The sequence below is a fragment of the Vigna angularis genome, chromosome 2 (assembly GCF_016808095.1).
Source record: "Vigna angularis cultivar LongXiaoDou No.4 chromosome 2, ASM1680809v1, whole genome shotgun sequence".
Taxonomy (NCBI): Eukaryota; Viridiplantae; Streptophyta; class Magnoliopsida; order Fabales; family Fabaceae; genus Vigna; species Vigna angularis.
Window position 1 is genome coordinate 3,495,209 of NC_068971.1, and position 21,585 is coordinate 3,516,793.

General features: G+C 35.9%; 2 protein-coding genes across 2 annotated transcripts; one reads left to right on the forward strand and one right to left on the reverse strand.

Moving 5' to 3' along the window:
* Window positions 1–636: 636 nt before the first annotated feature.
* Window positions 637–1,896, forward strand: LOC108323056 (isoflavone 7-O-methyltransferase). Its single transcript, XM_017555381.2, has 2 exons — window positions 637–1,420; window positions 1,545–1,896. Exons 1-2 carry the CDS (start codon window positions 647–649, stop codon window positions 1,845–1,847), a joined length of 1,077 nt encoding a protein of 358 aa, XP_017410870.1. The 5' UTR covers window positions 637–646; the 3' UTR covers window positions 1,848–1,896.
* A 7,283-nt stretch (window positions 1,897–9,179) lies between these two features.
* LOC128195189 (uncharacterized) lies at window positions 9,180–10,003 on the reverse strand. Its single transcript, XM_052872247.1, has 4 exons — window positions 9,806–10,003; window positions 9,610–9,714; window positions 9,348–9,524; window positions 9,180–9,266 (listed from the first exon to the last, which is right to left on the reverse strand). Exons 1-4 carry the CDS (start codon window positions 10,001–10,003, stop codon window positions 9,180–9,182), a joined length of 567 nt encoding a protein of 188 aa, XP_052728207.1.
* Window positions 10,004–21,585: the final 11,582 nt, after the last annotated feature.

Sequence of the window (21,585 nt, forward strand, 5' to 3'; positions counted from 1 at the left end):
AAACATATTATATATGAAAAGTCAAATTTGGAAGCATATTAATGGCTTTTGTTTCAACGATAGCTATAAAACATTGAAAATCTGACATCTCATAAACAGCATTATTAATTATTCTACTAAGGTGACGCAAAATGGTACGATACACAGATGCAATATTTTAAATCAGATTCCTAATATGTTGACGAAGTAATACATAGAGAAATCAGAAGTTGACGTAAACCAGCTACATTAGCTCGTATCTTCTCTACTTTTGTTTTTATTGAGTTTAATAGTTATTTAAGCACTAAACTTTTTACACCCAATCAATCAATCAGAAAGTATCGAATATTATCGAATGGGACGTTCCTTTTTAGTTAAAATATTATCAAATGTTAATATATCATTGTTATTGTCGTTATTTTTTAAGTAATTGAAAAAAGACTGAATTGCACGTAATATTAGAAAGTTCGTGTATATTTTATTTCTGAAAATACATAGATATGTTATAATGTAATGAAATAAACAACGACTTTATAACTTCTGAAAAATAATCAATTCAACTTACCAAATAGACTGAAAGGGCAAATACAAATTTAGGTTTTTGAATCTTTATATAAAGGGCGAGAAAGTATGAAACACCACACAAAATACAGATTCACATCAAATTATGGCTTCAAATAATGTCCTAAAAGCGAGTGAGATCTTTGAAGGTCAAGTTCACTTGTACAAACACTTGTATGCTCATGCAATAGATTGTATGAGTATTAAATGGATGATTGAGCTTGGCATACCAGACATAATCCACAACCATGGTCAACCCATTTCACTTCCAAAGTTGGTTTCCATTCTACAAATTCCACCAAGTAAAGTTAGAGGCGTGAAGAGTCTCCTACGCTACCTGGCACACAATGGATTCCTTCAGATTCTAAGAGTCCACCACAGCACAGAAGAAAACGAAGCATATGCTCTAACACCTGCATCACACCTTCTTGTCAAAGGCACTGACTTTTGTCTTGCACCAATGGTAAAGGGTTTAACTGACCCAACTTTATCAGATATGTGGTCTCACTTGAAGAAGTGGACTTATGAGGATGATCTTACACTGGTTGATGTCTCCGTAGGATCAACTATGTGGGACTTTCTTGGTAAAAACCCAGCAATGAACGAGTCGTTCAATGAGGCAATGGCCAGTGATTCTCAGATGATGAACCTGGCATTAAAAGGTTGCAATTGGGTGTTCGAAGGAGTGGAGTCCATCGTGGATGTGGGAGGTGGAACCGGAACCACAGCCAAGGCTATCTGCGATGCATTTCCTAACGTGAAGTGCACTGTATTTGATCGCCCACAGGTTGTGGAGAAGTTGTCGGGAACCAACAATTTGACATATGTTGGCGGTGACATGTTCGAATCTATTCCCAAGGCTGATGCAGTTCTACTCAAGGTACGCATCTCTGACCGAATGTTTCCTAAACTTCTTTCACTACTGCAACTTTTTTTTTAATAAATTAGAATACGAATATACGATTCGATTCATGTTATTAACAAATTTATAAATCTTTTTGTAGTGGATTCTGCATGATTGGAGTGACAAGGATTGTAAGAAGATATTAGAAAATTGCAGAGAAGCTATTTCTGGTAAAGGCAAAAGAGGAAAAGTAATTGTGATAGAAAATGTGATAAACGAAGGCAGAGATGAGCAGGGAGTTACTGGACTAAAGCTCATCATGGATGTTCACATGACATGTCTTATTAATGGAAAAGAAAGAAGAGAAGAAGAATGGAAGAAACTGTTCGTGGAAGCAGGGTTTCAAAGCTACAAAATATCTCCTTTCACAGGACATTTGTCTCTTATTCAGATCTATCCTTGATTACCGAAGTTATGTGGACGCATTTCTTCAAAGCATGTTGTTGAACAAACAAGGTCGCAATGCTTATTTTCCCTTATCGATTACTGATAGTAAGAAAATGCGACCATAATAAAAAGAAGAATTGATAGGAACAAGAGTAGAGAAATATGAAATTTGATGGAATGTGTGAAAGTTTTGATTTATTAATAAAGGACATGGAATACATTATTCAAAACCAGTCTAATCAAATCTAATATAATATAATGTATTGAATTTATAATTTCAATCATTTCAAATATATTAATTAGATTTTAATTTTTTTTAATCTTTGAATTGAATTAAATTTATATTAAATCATTTTGTCAATTAAATTAAATTCAAGGAGATCAATTTAATTTATTTGATTATTAGATTTATTAGATATGGCACTACAAAAATCACAAATTTTATCAGGAGTTTTCTTTAATCCCTTGTAAATATATTTTTCGAGGTTGGCAAACCATTAGAAAAATCACCGTCACAAAGATTTTCGATAGTTTACGTGATTTTTTCAGAAACTGTCGCTATTTCCGGAGGTTTTCAAAATTCACTGTAACTTGCAGGAGTTTTTACAGAAACTGCTGGTATTAATAGAAACCGCTGAAACTTGTGTAGATTAGTAAAAATTCGCCAATATTTTTTGTTTTAAGTAGTTAAGGTTTGCCAATATTTTTTGTTTTAAGTAGTTAAGGTTTTAAAAACCGCCAATAATAAAAATAATTTAATTTTTATTATTATTCAAATAATTTAATTAACGTGATTAATATGAAATATGTTTAATATTAAACTTCACTAATATAAAACCAAAAGTAATTATTATTATATAAAATAAAATGTAAAATTAAAAATACAATTAATTTGTCAAAAAATAACATATCCTCGTTTACATCCTTTTCTTCACAATCGTCAACCATCTTTTCCTTCCCCGGGATACCCTATTGATTTTACCAGCTATACATTCTACATTATCAACATCAAAAGTAGGGCTGAGTTTGAAAATATTTTCAAGCATAGCAGCAGCTTCATTATAGTCCACATCCAAGGAAGATGAGTCATTTTGTTTATCCCCTTTAAATGCTATAATTAAAGGTCTCTTCAGACGATTACAGGAAAAGTTTGTATTCCCCTTGGAGTCCTCGCAGCTAAGCTAGAAACAGTCACAACTCCCATACCAGGTTACCTAATAATCTGCGTTTAGCAAGAACCAGCACCAGAGAGACCCCAAATCAAATCGAAATCGCATCACTAGCGAACCAGCACCGCCAAACTCCCGCAGATCACCATGTTCCTCGCGAATAAACCAGTAAAATCAGAATCCAATTCGTGAACAGACAAAAGTAGAACCTCCGTCACGAGCCTTCATCGTGCCGAAAACGCACCACAACCATGGCCTCATGCTGGAAAGGTGAGGAAGGAAACAAAAATGGAGAGACGCGGCGTGGAGAAGGAAGAAGGAAAAGTGTAGCGTGGAGAAAGAAGAAGGAGAAGAGAAGACGCGAAGATTGAAAATGAAATGTGAGGCAGAAAAATGAAAGTGAAAGGCGAAGAGGTGAAAAATGAGAAGTGAAGCGCGCAAAAGTGAAAATTAGGGTTTGGTGCGGTTTATAAAAGAACCGTCCAAAAATTTGTTTTAAAAAATTAAAAAAAATTAACTGTTGTTTTGTTTAAAAATCTGTGAAAAAATTATTTAAGAGATTAAATTAAAACTTAGCTACGTTTTTTTTAGTAAAATCCGCAGTATATTAGTTGAGGTTTCTAAAACCCTGCAAAAAAACTTAGCTACATCATATTATTTTTGTAGTGTGTTAAACCAATTCGAGTTTGACCTTTAACCGATTCAAGTCAATTTTTTAATTCAAATTTATTTAACTTAAGTTTCTATTTAAACATATTTAATTATAAGTAGGTAAGTAGGTCGATTTGGTTTAGATTTACTCAAGTCGATGTTTGCTTTAAGCGAATTTTGTTCAATTTTAAATTTAAACGGATTTGATTTAACTTAGTTTTCATTTGCTTTGACTCAAGATGTATCTTAGTTTTTAATTTTCAAAACTTAACAATTATCTAATATGAATATAATCCAAATCGAATTAAATTGACCAAATTTAAAATCCAAAAATACAAATATTAATTTAGGATAAATCCACTTAGAATTGAAAACAATATAGATTTTAAATTATTATATATTATATCAAAATTTGTACATTTTATCACTTTTTTTATTAAAAATGGAAACTAATTATAGAACTTTGTTTTATAACTATGTCGTTATCATTTATGCAATCAAATATATTTAGGGTAAAATGAGGTTTTCTTCGTTGTTGTCAAAGACCTGCGTAGTTTATAAAAGCATAAAACTATAAATTATCTAACTAATATTAACCATAGTAAATGCAATTGAACATTTGCAAAGTAGAGACCGTTGTGTAATCTACATCCCAAGCTATTTTAATGGTAGATGCTTACACTCAAATATACTTCACTGTTGAGACTTATGAAATTGTAAATTAAAGTCTGAGAAATTGCTAAAACATAAGACTAAAGTGATACATGAAAGGATTGTCAGTGAAATTACGTTATACTAATCTATTTATAGGTAAAAGAGACTTAAATTCTATAATAGATAAATTCTCAACCCTTGCAATAACAGTTGGATATGAAGCCTGAAGTACTTATCAGTGTTTATTGAATTTTTAACTTTACATAAACCATCCGATATAATTAAGATAAGTTGAATGATATCGAATCATTGATACAGTCAATTAAATTTTCAACCTTAACATCGCATTGAGATGGGACCATCTCTCTAAGTTTTAGTGGCGGAGAACTATGGGAGCAGAGGATATCTTATCCTCTCATGTTTTTTTTTTTTAATTGTGTTTATATAATGAAATCTATAAAAACTAAAATAGGAATATTTTAATTTTTTTTATAAAACATCTGATTTAATACTAATAAATAGTAAAACATAAAATTATAAATTATAACGAATAAATTTTTTATTGAATTTATGTTTTCTTTTTTCTCTTTCTTTCATGTTCTCTTTTGAAAAAGAAAAATTACATACAATAAACTCGTTATTTCTATTTTCATTACCAATTTTTTTTGTTTCATTTTTGAGAAAAAAAAATATAACTCTCTTGTCTCAATTAATAATAAAATATTAGTTGCATAATATATTATTTTTTTTATCTTATAAGTCATGACTATATAGCTAAAAAGAGAAGGGGCAGAAAAGGAACCACCTACAAATAGGTGTGTAATTGTTCAAAACGTCATATAGTAGAATTGAAGATAATAAAAGGATCATAGTATCACAGAGTGACTTCTATATCATTAATTATGTATAATGGTGATTTAACTTCTCTCATTATTCATTATGATTGCAAATTTTCATCTTATACTACCATCTCACTGATGACCAGGAAAAAACATCAAGTAGACCCTTGTGTCTCTCTCCCTCTCTGTATATATATAGGTGTGTTTTTATAAACTAAAATCTAATTGATATTAATGAGATTGGTAAATAGGTCTATACAAAGAGGCTTAAAGCATATATAGTAAATTGGGTTCAATTCTAACCAAACACTCCTATGTCTTTTTTAATCTGTCTGTTTAAATTTTTACACTAACGTTACAAAACATAAACTTCTGTTAACTGTAAACTTCATATGATTAGGTAGTTATTACATGAGTTGTATTTTGTAGCTTGAGGTAGAACTGTTATCATTTGAATCAGAACGTCTTAAAAAAAGAATAAGAACGCAAAGAAAGACCTAACTGAAAGCTACAACAGTATCTGAATATTAACTTGGGAGAAAGGTTGCATATATGATTTTACTCTTATGCGTGGCTATTCTGCTATAATTCTTATGTTCATTATCTTAAACACAGCTTCTTTAGCCGCTATTAACAGTTAATTATACAGACACAATCACACAAGTACAGCCTAATATGATAGAATATGTCGCTCTTTTGCTTGCTGAATTGTTCTACATTCCTGTTTGATACAATTTTGGTTACTTCACAGATAACCAATGCAAGATAACCAGTAAACAATTAAAAACAAATAATGTTTGAACAGAATGAAAAAATTGTTGTAAGTTAGACTGATGAGTGTCAACCAATTAGAGATGGTGGAACATTGTTGAATTGGTTCTTAAAAAGTATTACTAGAAACGTCAAGACGTTTCTTATTTGCTATTCTACTTGGAAGAAGGTTTCTAAAGATTACAAAGAAGACATGATGCATAATACCATTCAACTAAGTAATTGAAATTCAGTTATTGTGTATTTGTTTTTAATTTTGATTCAAATATTTTTTAAGACAAAGTTGGGAGTTAATTTTGATGTTCAAATAAATAACATCTTGAGAAGACTTAATCGTAAATGGAGAGATTGTCGGCAAGAATTATGGCAATAAAGAGATGATGACACGCGTACTGGACATGAATTGATTGCAATGGCTCCAGAAGGAATAGATAGAGATCATTAGACTTCTTTTGTTGACTATCTATATAATGAAAGAAAGAAGGTAAAATCTATATTTCTTCTCTTAACATTGTGTTATAATGTAATAATTTTTTGTTGACAATGTTAGGAAATTGCCTTGAAAAATAAGTACAATAGAACAAAGCAAACTCTTGCTCACATAAAGAGATCCAAAAACATTGTTAAGAATAAGAAAGAAATGGTGAAGCATTATTGTTCTTCAGTTTTAAAATTTCATTATATTTATCACACTTAATATACATAATCATCTTTTTTATAGGAAAGAGAGTGTGAACACAAAGTTAGTAGAGGTAAAGTCTGGATAACTACCTATAAAAAGATCAATGGAGATTTTGTGAGTGACGAGGCACAGGAAATTGGTGTAAGTTAAATTGACCATAAAGAAAATTTGCATAATATTTTTTCCATTCTTGTAGTAATATGATCCTATAAGACAATGTTCTGTTCAAGATTTATGAAGACCTATAGGTTAGGTTGTTGGGACCACAGTTCTTTGAGCACATACCAGTATATATATTTTGGTAACAGCGACATGTATATACACTGAACATATAATAGTGATATGTTAATGGTTGTAAGCTTCCAAGAAACATTGGTCCCTGTTACGAATCGATATTTTGTTAAGTTTGGGTTCTGTTTGATGAAAGTCAAGAAAAAGGCATGAGCTTTCAGACATATTTGCATATGTATGCTAAGCCATCTTACAAAGTTCTTATCTAGATGTAGTAATAATAGTTCTTTTTGCATAGACATGCGAATAAAGCACTATTGAATACAAATACATTTTCATTTCATTTTTCACAAAAAAGAAGAGAAAAAAAAAAGGAATGATACAATTTTCTGTGGAAGAAATCTACACAATAAAGGGGTGGGGAAAAGAGAAAAAAGGGCTTTGTTAATGGTTATTACAGAAGACCAAGATTCTGACACCTGAATCCCAGTAACTTTGTTAATGGTCAGAGAGAAAAGGGATTGCACTATCTTTTAAGAGTTAAAGACATACTTCAAAGTATATTGACGAAGAGTAGGAGAAATAGCATGAACAAAAACCATTAAAAAATGGATTCAATTTTTTAACTGTAGGTGTTGGTCACTTTAGTATTTGACTATACAGAATCCTCCCTTTAGTACCTGACTTAACGAAATGTCATTGGTTATGGACAAATCTAACTTTCAAGAAGCTAATGAAAAAGTTTCTACGGATTAGCTAATACATAATTTTATTTTGGTTTTTCTTCCCCTTTTCTTATCAAACAAGAGTTTATTGAAAACCTCCTCGAGTCAAACCAATGCTTACTACTGTTCTACTGTTTTACATATTGGAATGAGGTCTACTATAGATTAAAACTGTTTTCTTAAAATAATTTTGCATGCATTCGTAACAGAGTCCAATAAGCCCTTATAATATCAATTTAGGAGGATTTAGAATGGGTGGAGTTTCAATCATGTAGAAGTAAGAGCCACACTAGGGGTGAGAAGAACAAAATATTACAACTAGGTAACAAAGGAGAGGATTTTTAGGGACAGAAAACAGGGCTATATATTGTTGTAGTAAATAATATTAAGACACCACAATTCATTTCCATGCATGCATTGGACATATATATTTTGTTCTGAGGTGATTTTCTATTCAGTACCTAAATTCATTTTCTTTTACTTTTTCTAGTATTTTCATCTTCATGAGATTTGTTGTAATGTTTGGTATCCATTTGTTGTGCTTATGTTCCAATATCCATTTATTAAAGGTTTAATGTCTCAATAGGTCCCTATTTTCGTCCAGAATTTCAAATAGGTCCCTTTATTTTTTGACGTCTCAATTGGGTCCTTATTTTTGTTAATTTGATGCAAATAAATCATTTCCGTCAATTTCATCAAACGACGTTAATGATTGTGTGACGTGACCTGGTGACACTGCATTTTTAATACACGTGTCTACCTTCTTCTCCTAAGTCTGCAACCATGGTATCACTACAAAAAAGTTGGGCATTACCGAAGGCCATAAGCCCTCGGAAACTGCCATAAGCCGTCGATAAAGGGTGTTTACCGAAGGCTTATCGACGGCCAAAAATCCTTCGGTAAATCGCTTGTCGCTAACAATTACCGAGGGCTTTTGCCCTTCGGTAATTACCGAGGGCCAAAAGCCTTCGGTAATTACCGAGGGCCATAAGCCTTCGGTAATTACCGAAGGGCAAAAGCCCTCGGTAATGTCCGAAGGGCGAAAGCCTTCGGTAATGACCATACGAGGGTATTTACCGAAGGGCAGAAGCCTTCGATAAATTGCAGAGAAGGTTTCAGAGAAATGGTATTTCTTGTGCAACCCAGACCTGTATATCAAATTTCAATTACAAACAGACCTGCATATCAGTGATCAAGCACATACAAACATGCATAATGTGCATCTCAAAGATGCAATCAATGATTTGGGATCCATTGAACATCAATTAATCCAACGAACATCCACTAATGTATAGATAATGTAATTATAGTGCAAATATAAAATAATGTAACAAAAGGATGTTCTAACATCCAAAGTCTAGAAGTAGATCTAACTAACATTGAAATCATATCAAGTCAAAAATGTTCTAATATCCAAATGTTTGTGTAACAAGTAATAAGAAAATGAAACTAATAATGTACATAACTATCATCAGAATGATCTTCATCATCCTGCTCCTGTACTGATGGCTGGACTGGTGTGGGTTGGACTGATGAGGGTTGGACTGATGTGGGCTGCTGAGTGACAGCAGGTGATGAGGAGGGTCGTGGCTGGGTCGGAGGGATATTTTGTACGTCCTGTGAGGTTTAAGGCAAGACTCTCATGACCAGGGCCTTAAAGTTTGTAAACTCTGCTCTGAGATCAGTGATCTCCTGGTCACGTTGCCGGAGTTCCTGCGTCAGGCGAAGAACGACCTCGTTAGGAGTACTAGTGGAAGAAGAAGGCTGGTGCTTCAGAGTACCTCCTCTGAATGCTGTATAGTTTGCAGCAAGCTGTCCCGCACCATACACTCGTCCTTTTTTCTTCCCACCAACGATGTCGATCCAGCATTGTGTCCTACGGATGTCATCATCTGCATTACTGGCATCATCCGGTGTAGGAGTTGACTCATGTTCAGATCTAACCTGTGAAAGTCTCGTAGAAAAGTCTTCCTGTTGAAACATTAAAAGCAATGTCAGGGAATGATAGTATAACATAAATGAAAAATTAGTAATAGTAATAGTGTTATTTGCTTACATGAGTCTTCCGAGATCTTTCATCAACAAATTGATTAGTTCCCTTCCGAACATGAGTTTGTGCAAAGACCTCATCAACATGGACCGCCCGTCCTAGAGCCTGTGCCTGTAACATAATTAAGAATTACAAGCGTACATATGAAATAGAATATACATAACTTATGTATGAAAGAAAAAGTTATGTAATGAGATTATACCATACGAATGGCATGCTCATGAATGGTGATCGACCCACCAGTATGCAGGGTGCCACCCCTTTCAGATGCTCTGTTCCGCTGGGCTTTGGCACACTTATTGCGGAACTCTACTGTATTCCAATGGGCCAGTAAAGAGTTCCAAATTATTTCACCCAGCCAGTAAGGGCGCTGTCCTGCATTGCGGGCATCCCTAAACATCTCTGATAGTCGATGAGATGCTTTCATGTGGAAATTTCTGTGTATCTGACTTTCATGTTCAGGTTTCCACTGCACCTTCATCTGTAACATTAAAGAGAACAAACATTGATTACAGACCATAGTAAAATAAGAGGGACAATTAGTTAAATAGATTGTTCACCTGAAAGCGCTGCCAGAAGGGCTTTTTGTCGTCATCAGGAATTGCTCCCCAAGTAGGCCATGGACTTAGAAACTGTTGCTTAATTGAACGTGTGATGGCCTGGGAAGCAACCCTTGATGGAATAAACCTGCAGAATAAAAGTCAAACATCTCTTACAGTAGGGTTTAAACATCAAATTATATCAAGAGATTAAAAACTTACCCTTTACCATACGGCTCAATCCATGGTCGATCATGGAGGGGCGGATCAAGACCTTCACCATCTCCACTTGAATCTTCATCAGCAGATGGTGTGACAGTGTCAGAAGGCGGTATAACAGATAAGGAAGGTATAGAAGTAGGGTCAGGGACAGGAGTGGGGGTTATAACCACAGGGGGCGGAGTGGGGGTTATAATTACAGGAGGAGGAAGAGGGTCTGTTGCAGGGGTAGTAGAAGGGTGTACTACATGGGTAGGAGTAGGGTCTACTGAAGGTGTAGGAGTAGGGTCTACTGCAGGTGTAGGAGGCTGTACTGTAGGGGTAGGAAGAGGCCCCACAGATGATGTACTGCCGACAGCAGTGGTAGGTAGTCTAGCAGGCACCCTAAGTACATACTTTGGTGCCTGCCGTTGCCTCTTTCTAGGCCTTGCTACCCCCTTTCCTTTATCAGGACGTTCTGAACCTTGTCCTGTCATTACTGCATTGAAATGGTTACAAATAAAGCGAAAAAATAGAAATGATTAACGAAGAATCAATGGTTTTTAAAGTAAATGTATAAATAATTGCATACAACTTTTAAGATGGTATTTTAGATAACTCTATTGAAATGACAGTTCAATTTGCTACAATGGATGTCCAACATTCAATCGTCGTCATCATGATCTTCATCTTCATCTTCTTCTTCATCATCGTCTTTATCATCATCATCTTCGTCTTCTTCTTCGTCGTCGTCATCATCATCATCATCAGCTTCTTCTTCTTCTTCTTCTTCTTCTTCTTCTTCTTCTTCTTCCTCTTCTTCTTGTTCTTCATCACCTTGTATTGTTGCTTGTAATTCATCTCCATCACCATCAGGGTCGACCAATGCGGTTATACGTTCAACTTCAATAACTTCTTGTGGTTGTGACATTTGGTCAAGTTGATAGGCAACATCTTCCTTAACCTCATTTGAGTCAATGCGACCTCTAGGCTTGGTTTGTATTGCTACGACCCAACCACGCTTGTCAATATTGCGGAATGGTGGATATGGCACATAATAAACTTGTCTGACATTAGTTGGTAGAATGAAAGGATCAAACAGTCCATATCTTAATCTCTGGTTGAGTTCGACAATATTAAAGCGTGGATCGACTCTAGTACCAGCTCTAGAAGGATCAAACCATTGACAATAAAAAAGTACTACTCTGTTTGGAGAAGTAGTGCTGTTGTACTCTAACTCATATATTTTATGAATGATGCCGTAGAAATCATCATAACAACCCTCTGTTAGGCCCTTCACATACACACCACAATTTGATGTTTTCTTTCCTTTAGACCATTCATGTGTATGGAATTTGTAACCATTGGTGAAGTAAGTGTGCCATTCTTTGACACATCTCATTGGCCAATTCGAGAGATGTCTTAACTCTTGAACCGTGGGAGTTAATGCCTGATTAAAAACCTACAAAGGTACTAACAAAATTATAAAACCAAGAGTCAAATTAACCTTTCTCTAAATGTAGGAAAAAGAACGGACCTGATTTCTAAACCTTGCTCTAAATTATTCTAGCAGAAGTATTTCCTTCTACGACTTGCTCAGCCACAATAAATGAGCTGGTACAAATGAAATTCATTATTGTATAACAATTAAAGAAGTTACTAAGATAAGAGATGGATGATGACATACTCAAGGTACGGCTTTACTTCACTGCAATTGATCAAGACATGGACATGAGCAGAGTTGAATTCAGCATCAGTTAACCAATGAGTGAATTCTTTCCTTGCGTGACGGCCTGTTTGTCGGAAAACTGATAATGCACCTTCACGTGGTTCAACTTGCCATTGCATTTCATTTCTGACATGAGTGAGGGACAACATGAAGTTTTTGAAATAATGTGAACAAAAATACGTTGTCTTTCTGTGCAAGTAAGCTGCACAAATTGAGCCTTCTACTCTAGCTTTATTTTTAACTGAACGTTTGGATTCTCCCATAAACCTTTCAAATGGATACATCCACCTGTATTGCACAGGTCCCCCAAGCCAAGCTTCATATGCAAGATGAATTGGAATATGCTTCATTGAATCAAAGAATGCAGGAGGGAATATTCTTTCTAATTTGCAGAGAATAATTGGGATATTTTCATCCATCTTTTTTAGGGAATTCTCCTTTAGTGTCGTGCAACACAAATCTTTAAAGAAGTTATTGATTTCTATCAGTGGATTTAACACGTGCATTGGCAAACAACTGAACGCAAGAGGGATGAAAGTCTCCATGAATACATGACAATCATGACTCTTCAACCCTTGAATAGTACCGTTCTGAACATTGGCACATCTGGACAAGTTAGAAGCATATCCATCTGGCATTCTGAGCTCCTTGATCCATCCACACATTATTCTTGCCTCGTCTTTTGACATGATGTAATTTGCTTTTGGTTTAAATAATTGGCCGTTACCTTGCGCCTTCAACTCTAAGTCTTTTCGTCTACAATACAAAGGTAAATCTTTTCTTGCTTTCTCATTATCTTTTGTCTTACCTATAACATTCATAACTGTGTTGAAGACATTGTCAAAGAAATTTTTTTCTGTGTGCATGACATCGAGGTTGTGTCTTAGCAAGTTGTCTTTCCAATAGGGAAGATCCCAGAATATGCTTCTTTTAGTCCAATTATGTCATTCTCCAAACCCTTCTATCCTATTATGACCAGATTCAGTGACTTTTGGATAGTCTTTCACTCTTCTCCAAACGTGTGATCCAGTCAACTTCGGCGGGGGCATATCCGTTTCAACTTGCCCTTTGCGAAATGCCTTTTTGTTTCTTCTAAAGGGGTGATCAATGGGCAAGAACTGTCGATGGCAGTCAAACCAACTACTTTTCCGGCCATAACTCAATTGGAATGACTTTGTATGTTCCATGCAATGTGGACAAGCTAATCGACCATGCGTGCTCCAATCAGATAACATACCGTACGCTGGAAAGTCATTAATAGTCCACATCAAGGCTACCCTCATAAGGAAATTTTGCTTCCTTGAAACGTCATACGTCCAAACACCAGTCCATAACTTCTTCAAATCATCAATCAAAGGCTCCAAATAAACATCAATCAATGATTTGGGATTAGATGGACCTGGTATTATACACGATAAAAACATGTAAGGCTTTGTCATACACATCTCAGGTGGTAGATTGTATGGGGTAACTATCACGGGCCAGCATGAATATGGTGATGCAGACGCCTGAATGTACGGGGTAAACCCATCAGAGCATAGACCAAGTTTGACGTTACGTGCTTCACTAGCAAAGGATGGATGTTTACGATTGAAGTGCTTCCAAGCTTCACCATCAGAAGGATGACGCAAAAATCCCAGAGTTTTGTTACCATCATGCCATGTCATGTGTTCTGATGTTTGCATTGAGGTAAACAATCTTTGTAATCTTGGAATTATAGGCAAGTAGAACATGTACTTTAAGGGAATTGGCTTTTTTTGCCTCCGTCCAGCATGCATTGTATGATATCGAGGTGAGCCACAAAACTTGCATTCAACCAACAATACATCATTTTTGCCACTGTCATTGTCATAGAATAACATACATCCATTAACACAACAATCAATCTTCTTGACATCCAATCCCAACTTTGAAACACATTTTTTGGCTTGGTAATAATTCTTCGGCATGAAATTGTTTGGTGGTGTCAAATCTAACATCAATTTTGTATAGAAGTCCACTGCTTGAATGGGAACGTTCCAATTAGATTTCCCAACCATGAGTCTAATGCACACTAACAATTTTGACTCAGATGAACCTTCAAATACAGGTAGATTTGCCTCTATCAGTAAATTGTAAAACCTCTGCATCGTTTCATTTGGAGGCTCTTCATCATGACTATCGTCTGCTTCTTCAGCATGGTGACGAAGAGCATTGTCGACCATCTCTTGCATATAGGCAAATTGATCTATCTCAGATGTATGTACAATAGTATTCGAACCTGATGCAAGTCGTTTTTCAGCTGTAGTGGAGGTCGAAGGAATTTCTTCACCATGAAATGTCCAAACCGTGTAATTAGGCATGAACCCTTTTTGGTAAAGGTGAACTTTGACGACTTCATCTTTCAAAATCCTTGTACATTCGCACTTGATACATGGACATCGAATCCCTCCATCAAGGTGATAGTGGCATATTTTACTATGAATTCAGTATTGAATTAGAGGAAATATCAACTCTTTCTCATCCTTTTTACCTTGTAAATCCTAGTTTTCATTTAATTTAAGAAGTGGTTTCATCCTAAGCTTTAATTAGATGAATTGATCATTAACCCCTTTATTTATACAAGTTAATTAGTTGGAAGAAGTCTCTGCATCAAATGAAGAGTGTTGCAACCAGAGAAAACAAGAAAACAGCAAAAACAGCAAAAATATGAAGAACCAGAATTCTGTCAGAGTTAGCTGGAGCGCCCTTTTTCCTGTTTTCGCGCGCTGGAGCGCGGTCTCAAGCGCGCCTGCTGCTGATTTGGCAGATTGGGTTTATTTAACCCCAAATTAGAAGGGCTTTGATATCTTTGGCATCCCAGACACAAATTCTCTCAATTGGAGCATCCAGAGGCGAGCTAGGAGCTGTGGGAACAACCCTTCTTCATCCTTGGGTCCTCCTCCTTCTTCCATTTCCACCATTGTTGTAAGCTCAAGCTCTCCATTCATGGAGAGCTAGTTTCATTCTTGTTGGGGATTGATGTAACCACGGATCTCTTATGTAAATTACAGTGTTTTGAATGATTATATGCCTCTTTGATTACTTGTTAGTGTTTAATTCCTTCGCTTAAAGCTTGTATGATTGATTCAACCATATCTTGATTTTAGGGTTTGCTTGATATTGGGAAATATTGGGTGAATCTAGAACTGGATTAATCACCTAAAGGAAATAGTATCTAGGGATAGAACTAGGACCTTTGGTTGTCTTGAATCTCAATACTTAAAGCGGATGAACTTTGATGAATCAATATTTTACTCACTTCACTTAGTTTATTGTGCTAGAATTAATCAGGAAATTGTGCTTAAATGTCCAGTATTTTCCTGTTTTTACTAATTGTGTTTAATTTGATTATTAATTCTAATTTTTATTAATTTGAATTATTTGAGAGAATTGTTTGTATTAGTAATGGGAGGAAAATTTTGGAATTACAATTTGTGACATTTGAAGGTTTAATGAAAGATGGAAATTAAACTCAGAGCATCTCACGGCCAATCACGGTTTAGTTGGAAGAAAATTCAAAATGAAGTGGATTCACTTGGAGAGTGATGTTTACGTTGGTGGAAGTTTTAGCTCAAAAGTTTAATAAGCTGAAAATTAAAGTGCATCCATGCACGTTACTTGCTGCCACATCTATATTATATTCACTTTTGTTTTCTTAGGAGACAAAGAGTGCAAGAGTAGCATGGGCTTTGAAACATCACGTCCCGTGTCCAGCACAAAAGAAATAAAAGTGTGATATTCTTCTTGGAGAAGAGGCGCACAGGAGAATAAGAAAAGTGTGTTGTAATGAGAAAAAGAAAGCCAGCTACACACAGCCTGCACGCATCACGCATCCGGTAGACACAGGCCCAGCTATCTTCATGTTCGTCCAGCATCCAACCGCATGAGAAGAAGTGGCACTCACTTGCTTGGAGAAAAGAAAGAAGAGCATGTCTCGGCCAAGAGCTGGATGCAGCAGCCACCATACGTATACAGTTGTGTTGGCTGGTTGAAGAAGAAGCTTCACTTAAGGAGAAGCATGTTTGTTACGGTAATGTTGGACTGGTTTTGCTCGACGTTAGGAAGCAGCAGCCACGGTCATGGCCTGGTCAAGCTTGGAGAGAATGGAGAATGGAAGGCAGCAGTTCCTCAAGCTTATGAGTTAGAAGCAGCAACGCCCATCCAGCAAGCAACGTTAAAGCCTGGAGAATTCCTTTTGAGATGCTCGGTCTAGCAAGTTAGAGAAGAAGCTTCACCACGGTCCAACAGCCACAACCAGCAGCAATGTGCTCACGGTTTCGTGCTGAAACAGCAGCACAGCTCAGAGGTGCATGCGAACGGTGATGAAGGAGAAAGCTGGAGGTTGTCTCGGCCAAGAGCAGGGCAGCAGCTACCTCCACGTCCAGCAGCAACGTCCTCAACCCAGCACGTTGGCAGCAGTGTGGTGTCCATGGAAGCAGTCCATGGAGCATTCAGCAGTTCCAACAGCTTGGAGTGAGACACTAACGGCCCTTGAAGAGTTCACGATTCAGCACACTCAACGTCCAGCAAGAGTTTGGAGGTGCTGTCATGGTCTGCACGAGAATGAGCTGGTTGAAGCGTGGATGCACACATAACACACGACCTGGAAAGGATCTCGGGTTCCTCCACGTTCCAGTAGCTCTCGGGATTGGTTGGAAAGAATGAAGTGGTGTGCACGGTTGTTGAAAGCACACGGCTGCCACATGAAGAAGATTCACACACAACACAGCCGGAAGGAGATTAGAGCAGAGAATGATAAATCACTCACGTGTCCAGCAGAGAAAGCACACGAAGTGAAGCATGATGCACGCATGAGGGAACTCTTTTCGGGCCTAGATCAACAGAGTGTGCAGGAGAATATTCACTTCATGCAAAAGGAGTGGAGGACCCACCTTCACGTCCAAAGTGATGGAAGAAATTCATTAAAAAGATGTTAATGGGAGACCAAGGTGGAACTGACAGAGGGAGATACACTCACTTCCAGCCTGCATTTGCACTTCCAGCCATGGGAGAAAAGACCTCCAAGAATAAAAGGAGAGTCCCGGTTCTGCAGAGGGAGGTTCACGGTCTGGGAGAGGTCCTCTCTTCCAGTGGCACTAAATTTCCATTTCCAGTAGCTTCCATTCTTCATTCCAAGAGAAATCCAGTAGACTCATGCAAAATGTAGTGTAGGTTGCTGTAGTGTAGGATCTGTGTGGTGAGAAACAAAGGCTGGAAAATTCACGGCAGAGTGAAGAATAGCACAGTAGAATTTGGAGGCCAAAACGGTGTGCAAGTTCTAATTTAACTTTGTTGGTTGTTGTAATAATTTCATGCACAATTTAAATTCAATGCAATTTCATGTTGTTAAATTCCAGAATTGTTTGCTGCTTTTATTTTGTTGTTGCGATTCAAATTCAGTAGCAATTTAATATTTATCGTTGAATGCCTATCGTTTAATTTTTACTGTTGTTTGCACTGCGTTGTTGAATATTGCACGTTAAATTATTAGCTGTAGTTTTGATCTAAATGTTTTACCGCCGTAATGTTGATGTTGTTTTCAGATTTGAATTTTACTGTTTTATGTTTTTACTTTTTACTGTATTTTCATTTTTACTATTTTCTGTTTTTACTATTTTCTATATTTTATGTTTTCTGTATTTTGTTTTTACTGTTTTACTGATTTTGAATTTCTGTATTTATTATTTTTACTGTTATTATTTACTGCTGTAATTTCTTTTTCTGTTTTTACTGTTTTCTATTTTTACTGTTTTCTGTATTTTCTATTTTTCTGTATTTTTGTTTTTACTGTCCCAGATTTATTTTCACTGTTTCGTTTTACTGTTTTTTCGTTTTTTACTGTTTTCTATTTTTACTGTTTTCTGTTTTTACTGTTTTCTGTAATTTTCTATTTTACTGTATTTTCGTTTTTACTGTTCCAGATTTATTTTTTACTGTTTCATGTTACTGTATTTTCGTTTTTTTTATTGTTTTCTAAAATTTACTGTTTTAGTGTTTTTTACTGTTTTTACTGTTTTTACTGTTTTCTGTATTTATTGTTTACTGTATTTTCATTTTCTGTATTTTAGTTTTCTGTTCCAGAATTAATTTTAATGTTTTATTTTACTGTAATTTCGTTTTTTTTACGGTAGCAGTTTAATTTTTACTATTTAAATTTTGTTTTACTGTTTTAGTTTAATTTTCACCGTAATTTAATTTTCATCGCAAAAACAACCATTTCTAACCCCCCCACTTCGTGTGTGATCTGAGACTGAACCACAATATTGATCCTTGAGAGACGACCTAGGAGTCACTTCCTAGCTATACTGCATTATTTTCGTGCATCGAATTTGTACGCGGTGCGACCCGCGTGTCAAATTTTGGCGCCGCTGCCGGGGACCAAACGGTTCAGTCTTAGTTTTTTTTTTTTTTTTGTGTCATTATGTGTTGTGATTTGTAGTTAGTTGTTGTTTCTGAAAAAAAAAAAACTGTAATTGTTATTTTTACTCCATGTTATGCTTTCGTATTTTTTTTATAATCTTTGCGTGAAGTGGAAGTCCAGGTCTGAGACAGATTTTGAACTAGAATAGATAAAATGATGGATTCTCAAGACTGGACGTATAAGCTGATCAAGAGGCTTCCCAAATTCCATGGATTGGCACATGAGGATCCACACAGGCACTTCAAGGAGTTTTATTCGATGTGCTCATCCATGAGGCCTGTTGGTGTTTCAGAGGAGGAAGTACATATGAGAATGTTTCCAATGTCACTTCAAGATGAAGCAAAAGACTGGTTCATATACCAGTATCCTTTTAATAGTTGGCAGGAAACACAACAAAAATTCCTCGACAAGTTTTTCCCAGCAGAAAAGGTGATCAGCATTAGGAGGAAGATAACTGCCATTGAGCAGTTTAAAGAAGAAAGCCTGGCAGATTATTGGGAAAGGTTCAACAGGCTCTGCACAACTTGTCCAAACCACCAAATTTCAGAGCATTTGCTCTTGATTTATTTTTATGAAGGGCTCCTGGACAGTGAAAGGATACTTGTGGATACGACTGCTGGTGGATGTTTGATGGATAGAACCCCAGAAGAAGCAAGGAAGTTGCTCTGCAAGCTAGCTGGTGAAAATCCAATTGAGGTAACAAAGGAAGAACCTGAGCAGCCTGTTCTGGATTCTGACACTGATAGCCCTGAGGATGCAGTTGATGACTTAGAGATTGGTAAAGAACTTTTCAATGAGCAAAAACAGGTTTATTCTGAACCTGATATTCCAATTACTTTACCTGATTTGCATACACATTCAAATGCTTATGATTTGACGCACATTGATTCTATAGGGTTTGTAACTGATACAGATACAGATTTGATTGACCATTCTAAAATTTTTAATTCAGTGTCAGTCATTGAACCCATTGGTAAAAGTTGCGTCAATATTGATTTTGAAAGAGAAACTGTACAATCTGATGACTTTATAGAGTTAGGACTAAACTTTGATTTAACACAGTTTTCTGAAAATTTTGAATGTGATTGTGAATCTGGTTCTTGCTCCATTTGTGCGGAAATTGATTATGCGTTACACCCAGACTCTATGTTTATAACAGATGCTATTAATTGTGAGTTTGATGACAAGAATGCAGAGTTAAAAGAGAATGCAGGTGATGACATTAAAGAATTCATGATTGATGAAGAAGAGTATACTGCTACTTGCTTAAGCGAGCCAGAGATATCTATTCCGGTGTCACACACTCAACAACTGCTAGTGGAAGGAGAGATACTGCTGAAACAAATTGCTACGAGAAGAATACTGATGAAGCAGTTCTTCCTCAAATTTTCTTTGCTGAATCCTGTGATCGAAAACATCTCTCTGCTTGTCCAAGTTTGGCAACTGCCACCATAACCAGGGGAGTTTTCCTGTTCCTTCTTCCCTTAATTTTCTTGGTTTGTGAATTAGGGGAGAATTCTGATTTTCTTAGTTTTCGATTTGTTATTTTTATTTAAAAAAAAATTTATTTGTGTTCTGTTTTTGGTCTGTTATTTTGTTAATGTATGTTTTGTAAATATGTGTTTTGTTTACTGTTTTTGAAATATGTGTTTTATCTGCTTTGATATCTTGTGTTTGGTATTAGATATTTTGTTTTGTTAATACGTGTTCTGTTTTATTTATTTATTTAGTTTTCGTTTTTGTTTAAAAAAAAAAAACAGAGAGCAAAATTGCAGTAATAGGCAGAGAGGTGAGGCTTGAGCAGAGAACTAATCTGAGTGCATTTATTGAAAATAACTGATACACCGAAAACATTTTGTCTTACACTGCTGATAATAATAAAATGCATAAAAACAAAAAAACATAATAAAGATGTTCAGGGTTCGATCATTTCTGATCGTTAAGTATTACAGACCATAATAAAAAAAACATAAAAAAAAAACATAAAAGCATAAAAAAAAAAATTAAGTGTTCAGATTACATACCTTGTTCAAATTCTGGCCACACTCGGCCAGCAAAAACATAAAAAAAAAAAAAAAAAACATAAAACATTAAAAATTCAACGGAAGAATTCTCGAGCTGGTTGTGGCGGTCTAAGGGATAGCTCCGTCGAGGGAGCTCTGGTTCGGAATGTGATAAGCATAGGTGGCGGGATTTGACGTACGTCCCTATCGTCGTCGATGATGATCGGAACGGGAAACAGATTCAGCAGCCTCGGTGCCCTCATAATCACCCAGTCATAATCTTTCGGCCAAAAAAAAAAAAAAAAAAAAAATTTGTGTGTTAATAATAGAAGAGGAAAGGAAAATAAATAAAAGTGAGTTTTGATCAGAGTCTTACCGTACATATATAGTGGCAGTTGCGAAAACTGAGTGCCAGTAGGGTCTATCTCCGCTTGCCAGCGCCTGACCCGATTTCCGTGATTGTTGAACCAGCAGTGCACGTTGTATTCGCTGGCATCTCCGAAGATCCTTAGTCGAGACGTGATCTCGACAACTTGCGCTCTGCTTGGGTGTGTGACCCCAAAGTTGTAGATTCTGGTCATCATCTGGGTCTGATCTTCGGTAGGACGCCACCGCTGACTGGTGTATCTCTCTGCTTCCATCTCGCTCATTCTTCCTCTCGCTGTATTCTTTAAAAAAAAAAAAAAAACAAACAAAACAAAACAAAACATAACTCATAAAAAAGCATAATTTAAAAAAAAAAAAAAAATTCTTAGTTCTGTGTTTTCTTTATTTGTTCTTGTTTTCTTTTAGATTTATTTTGTCCTGTCTGTCTTTGATGTTTTTGGTCTGGTCTCAGATCTGTTTCACGGTCCTTGCAAAAGGGTCCTAAACGGATCTACGTCCTGTTGTCCTGTTGTCCTTGTCCGTGTTGTTCTTGTTTTAATTTATGTTTTTGTGTTTTTAGTTTTTAGTGGGGTACGTGGCGTTGTTCTACCCGATTGTCTCTGCCATACCTTCAAACGAAGGGTTTAAGACAGTTGTGTTTTTAGTGTTTTTAGTTAAAAAAAAATTGAAAAGGAGAAGAAAGAA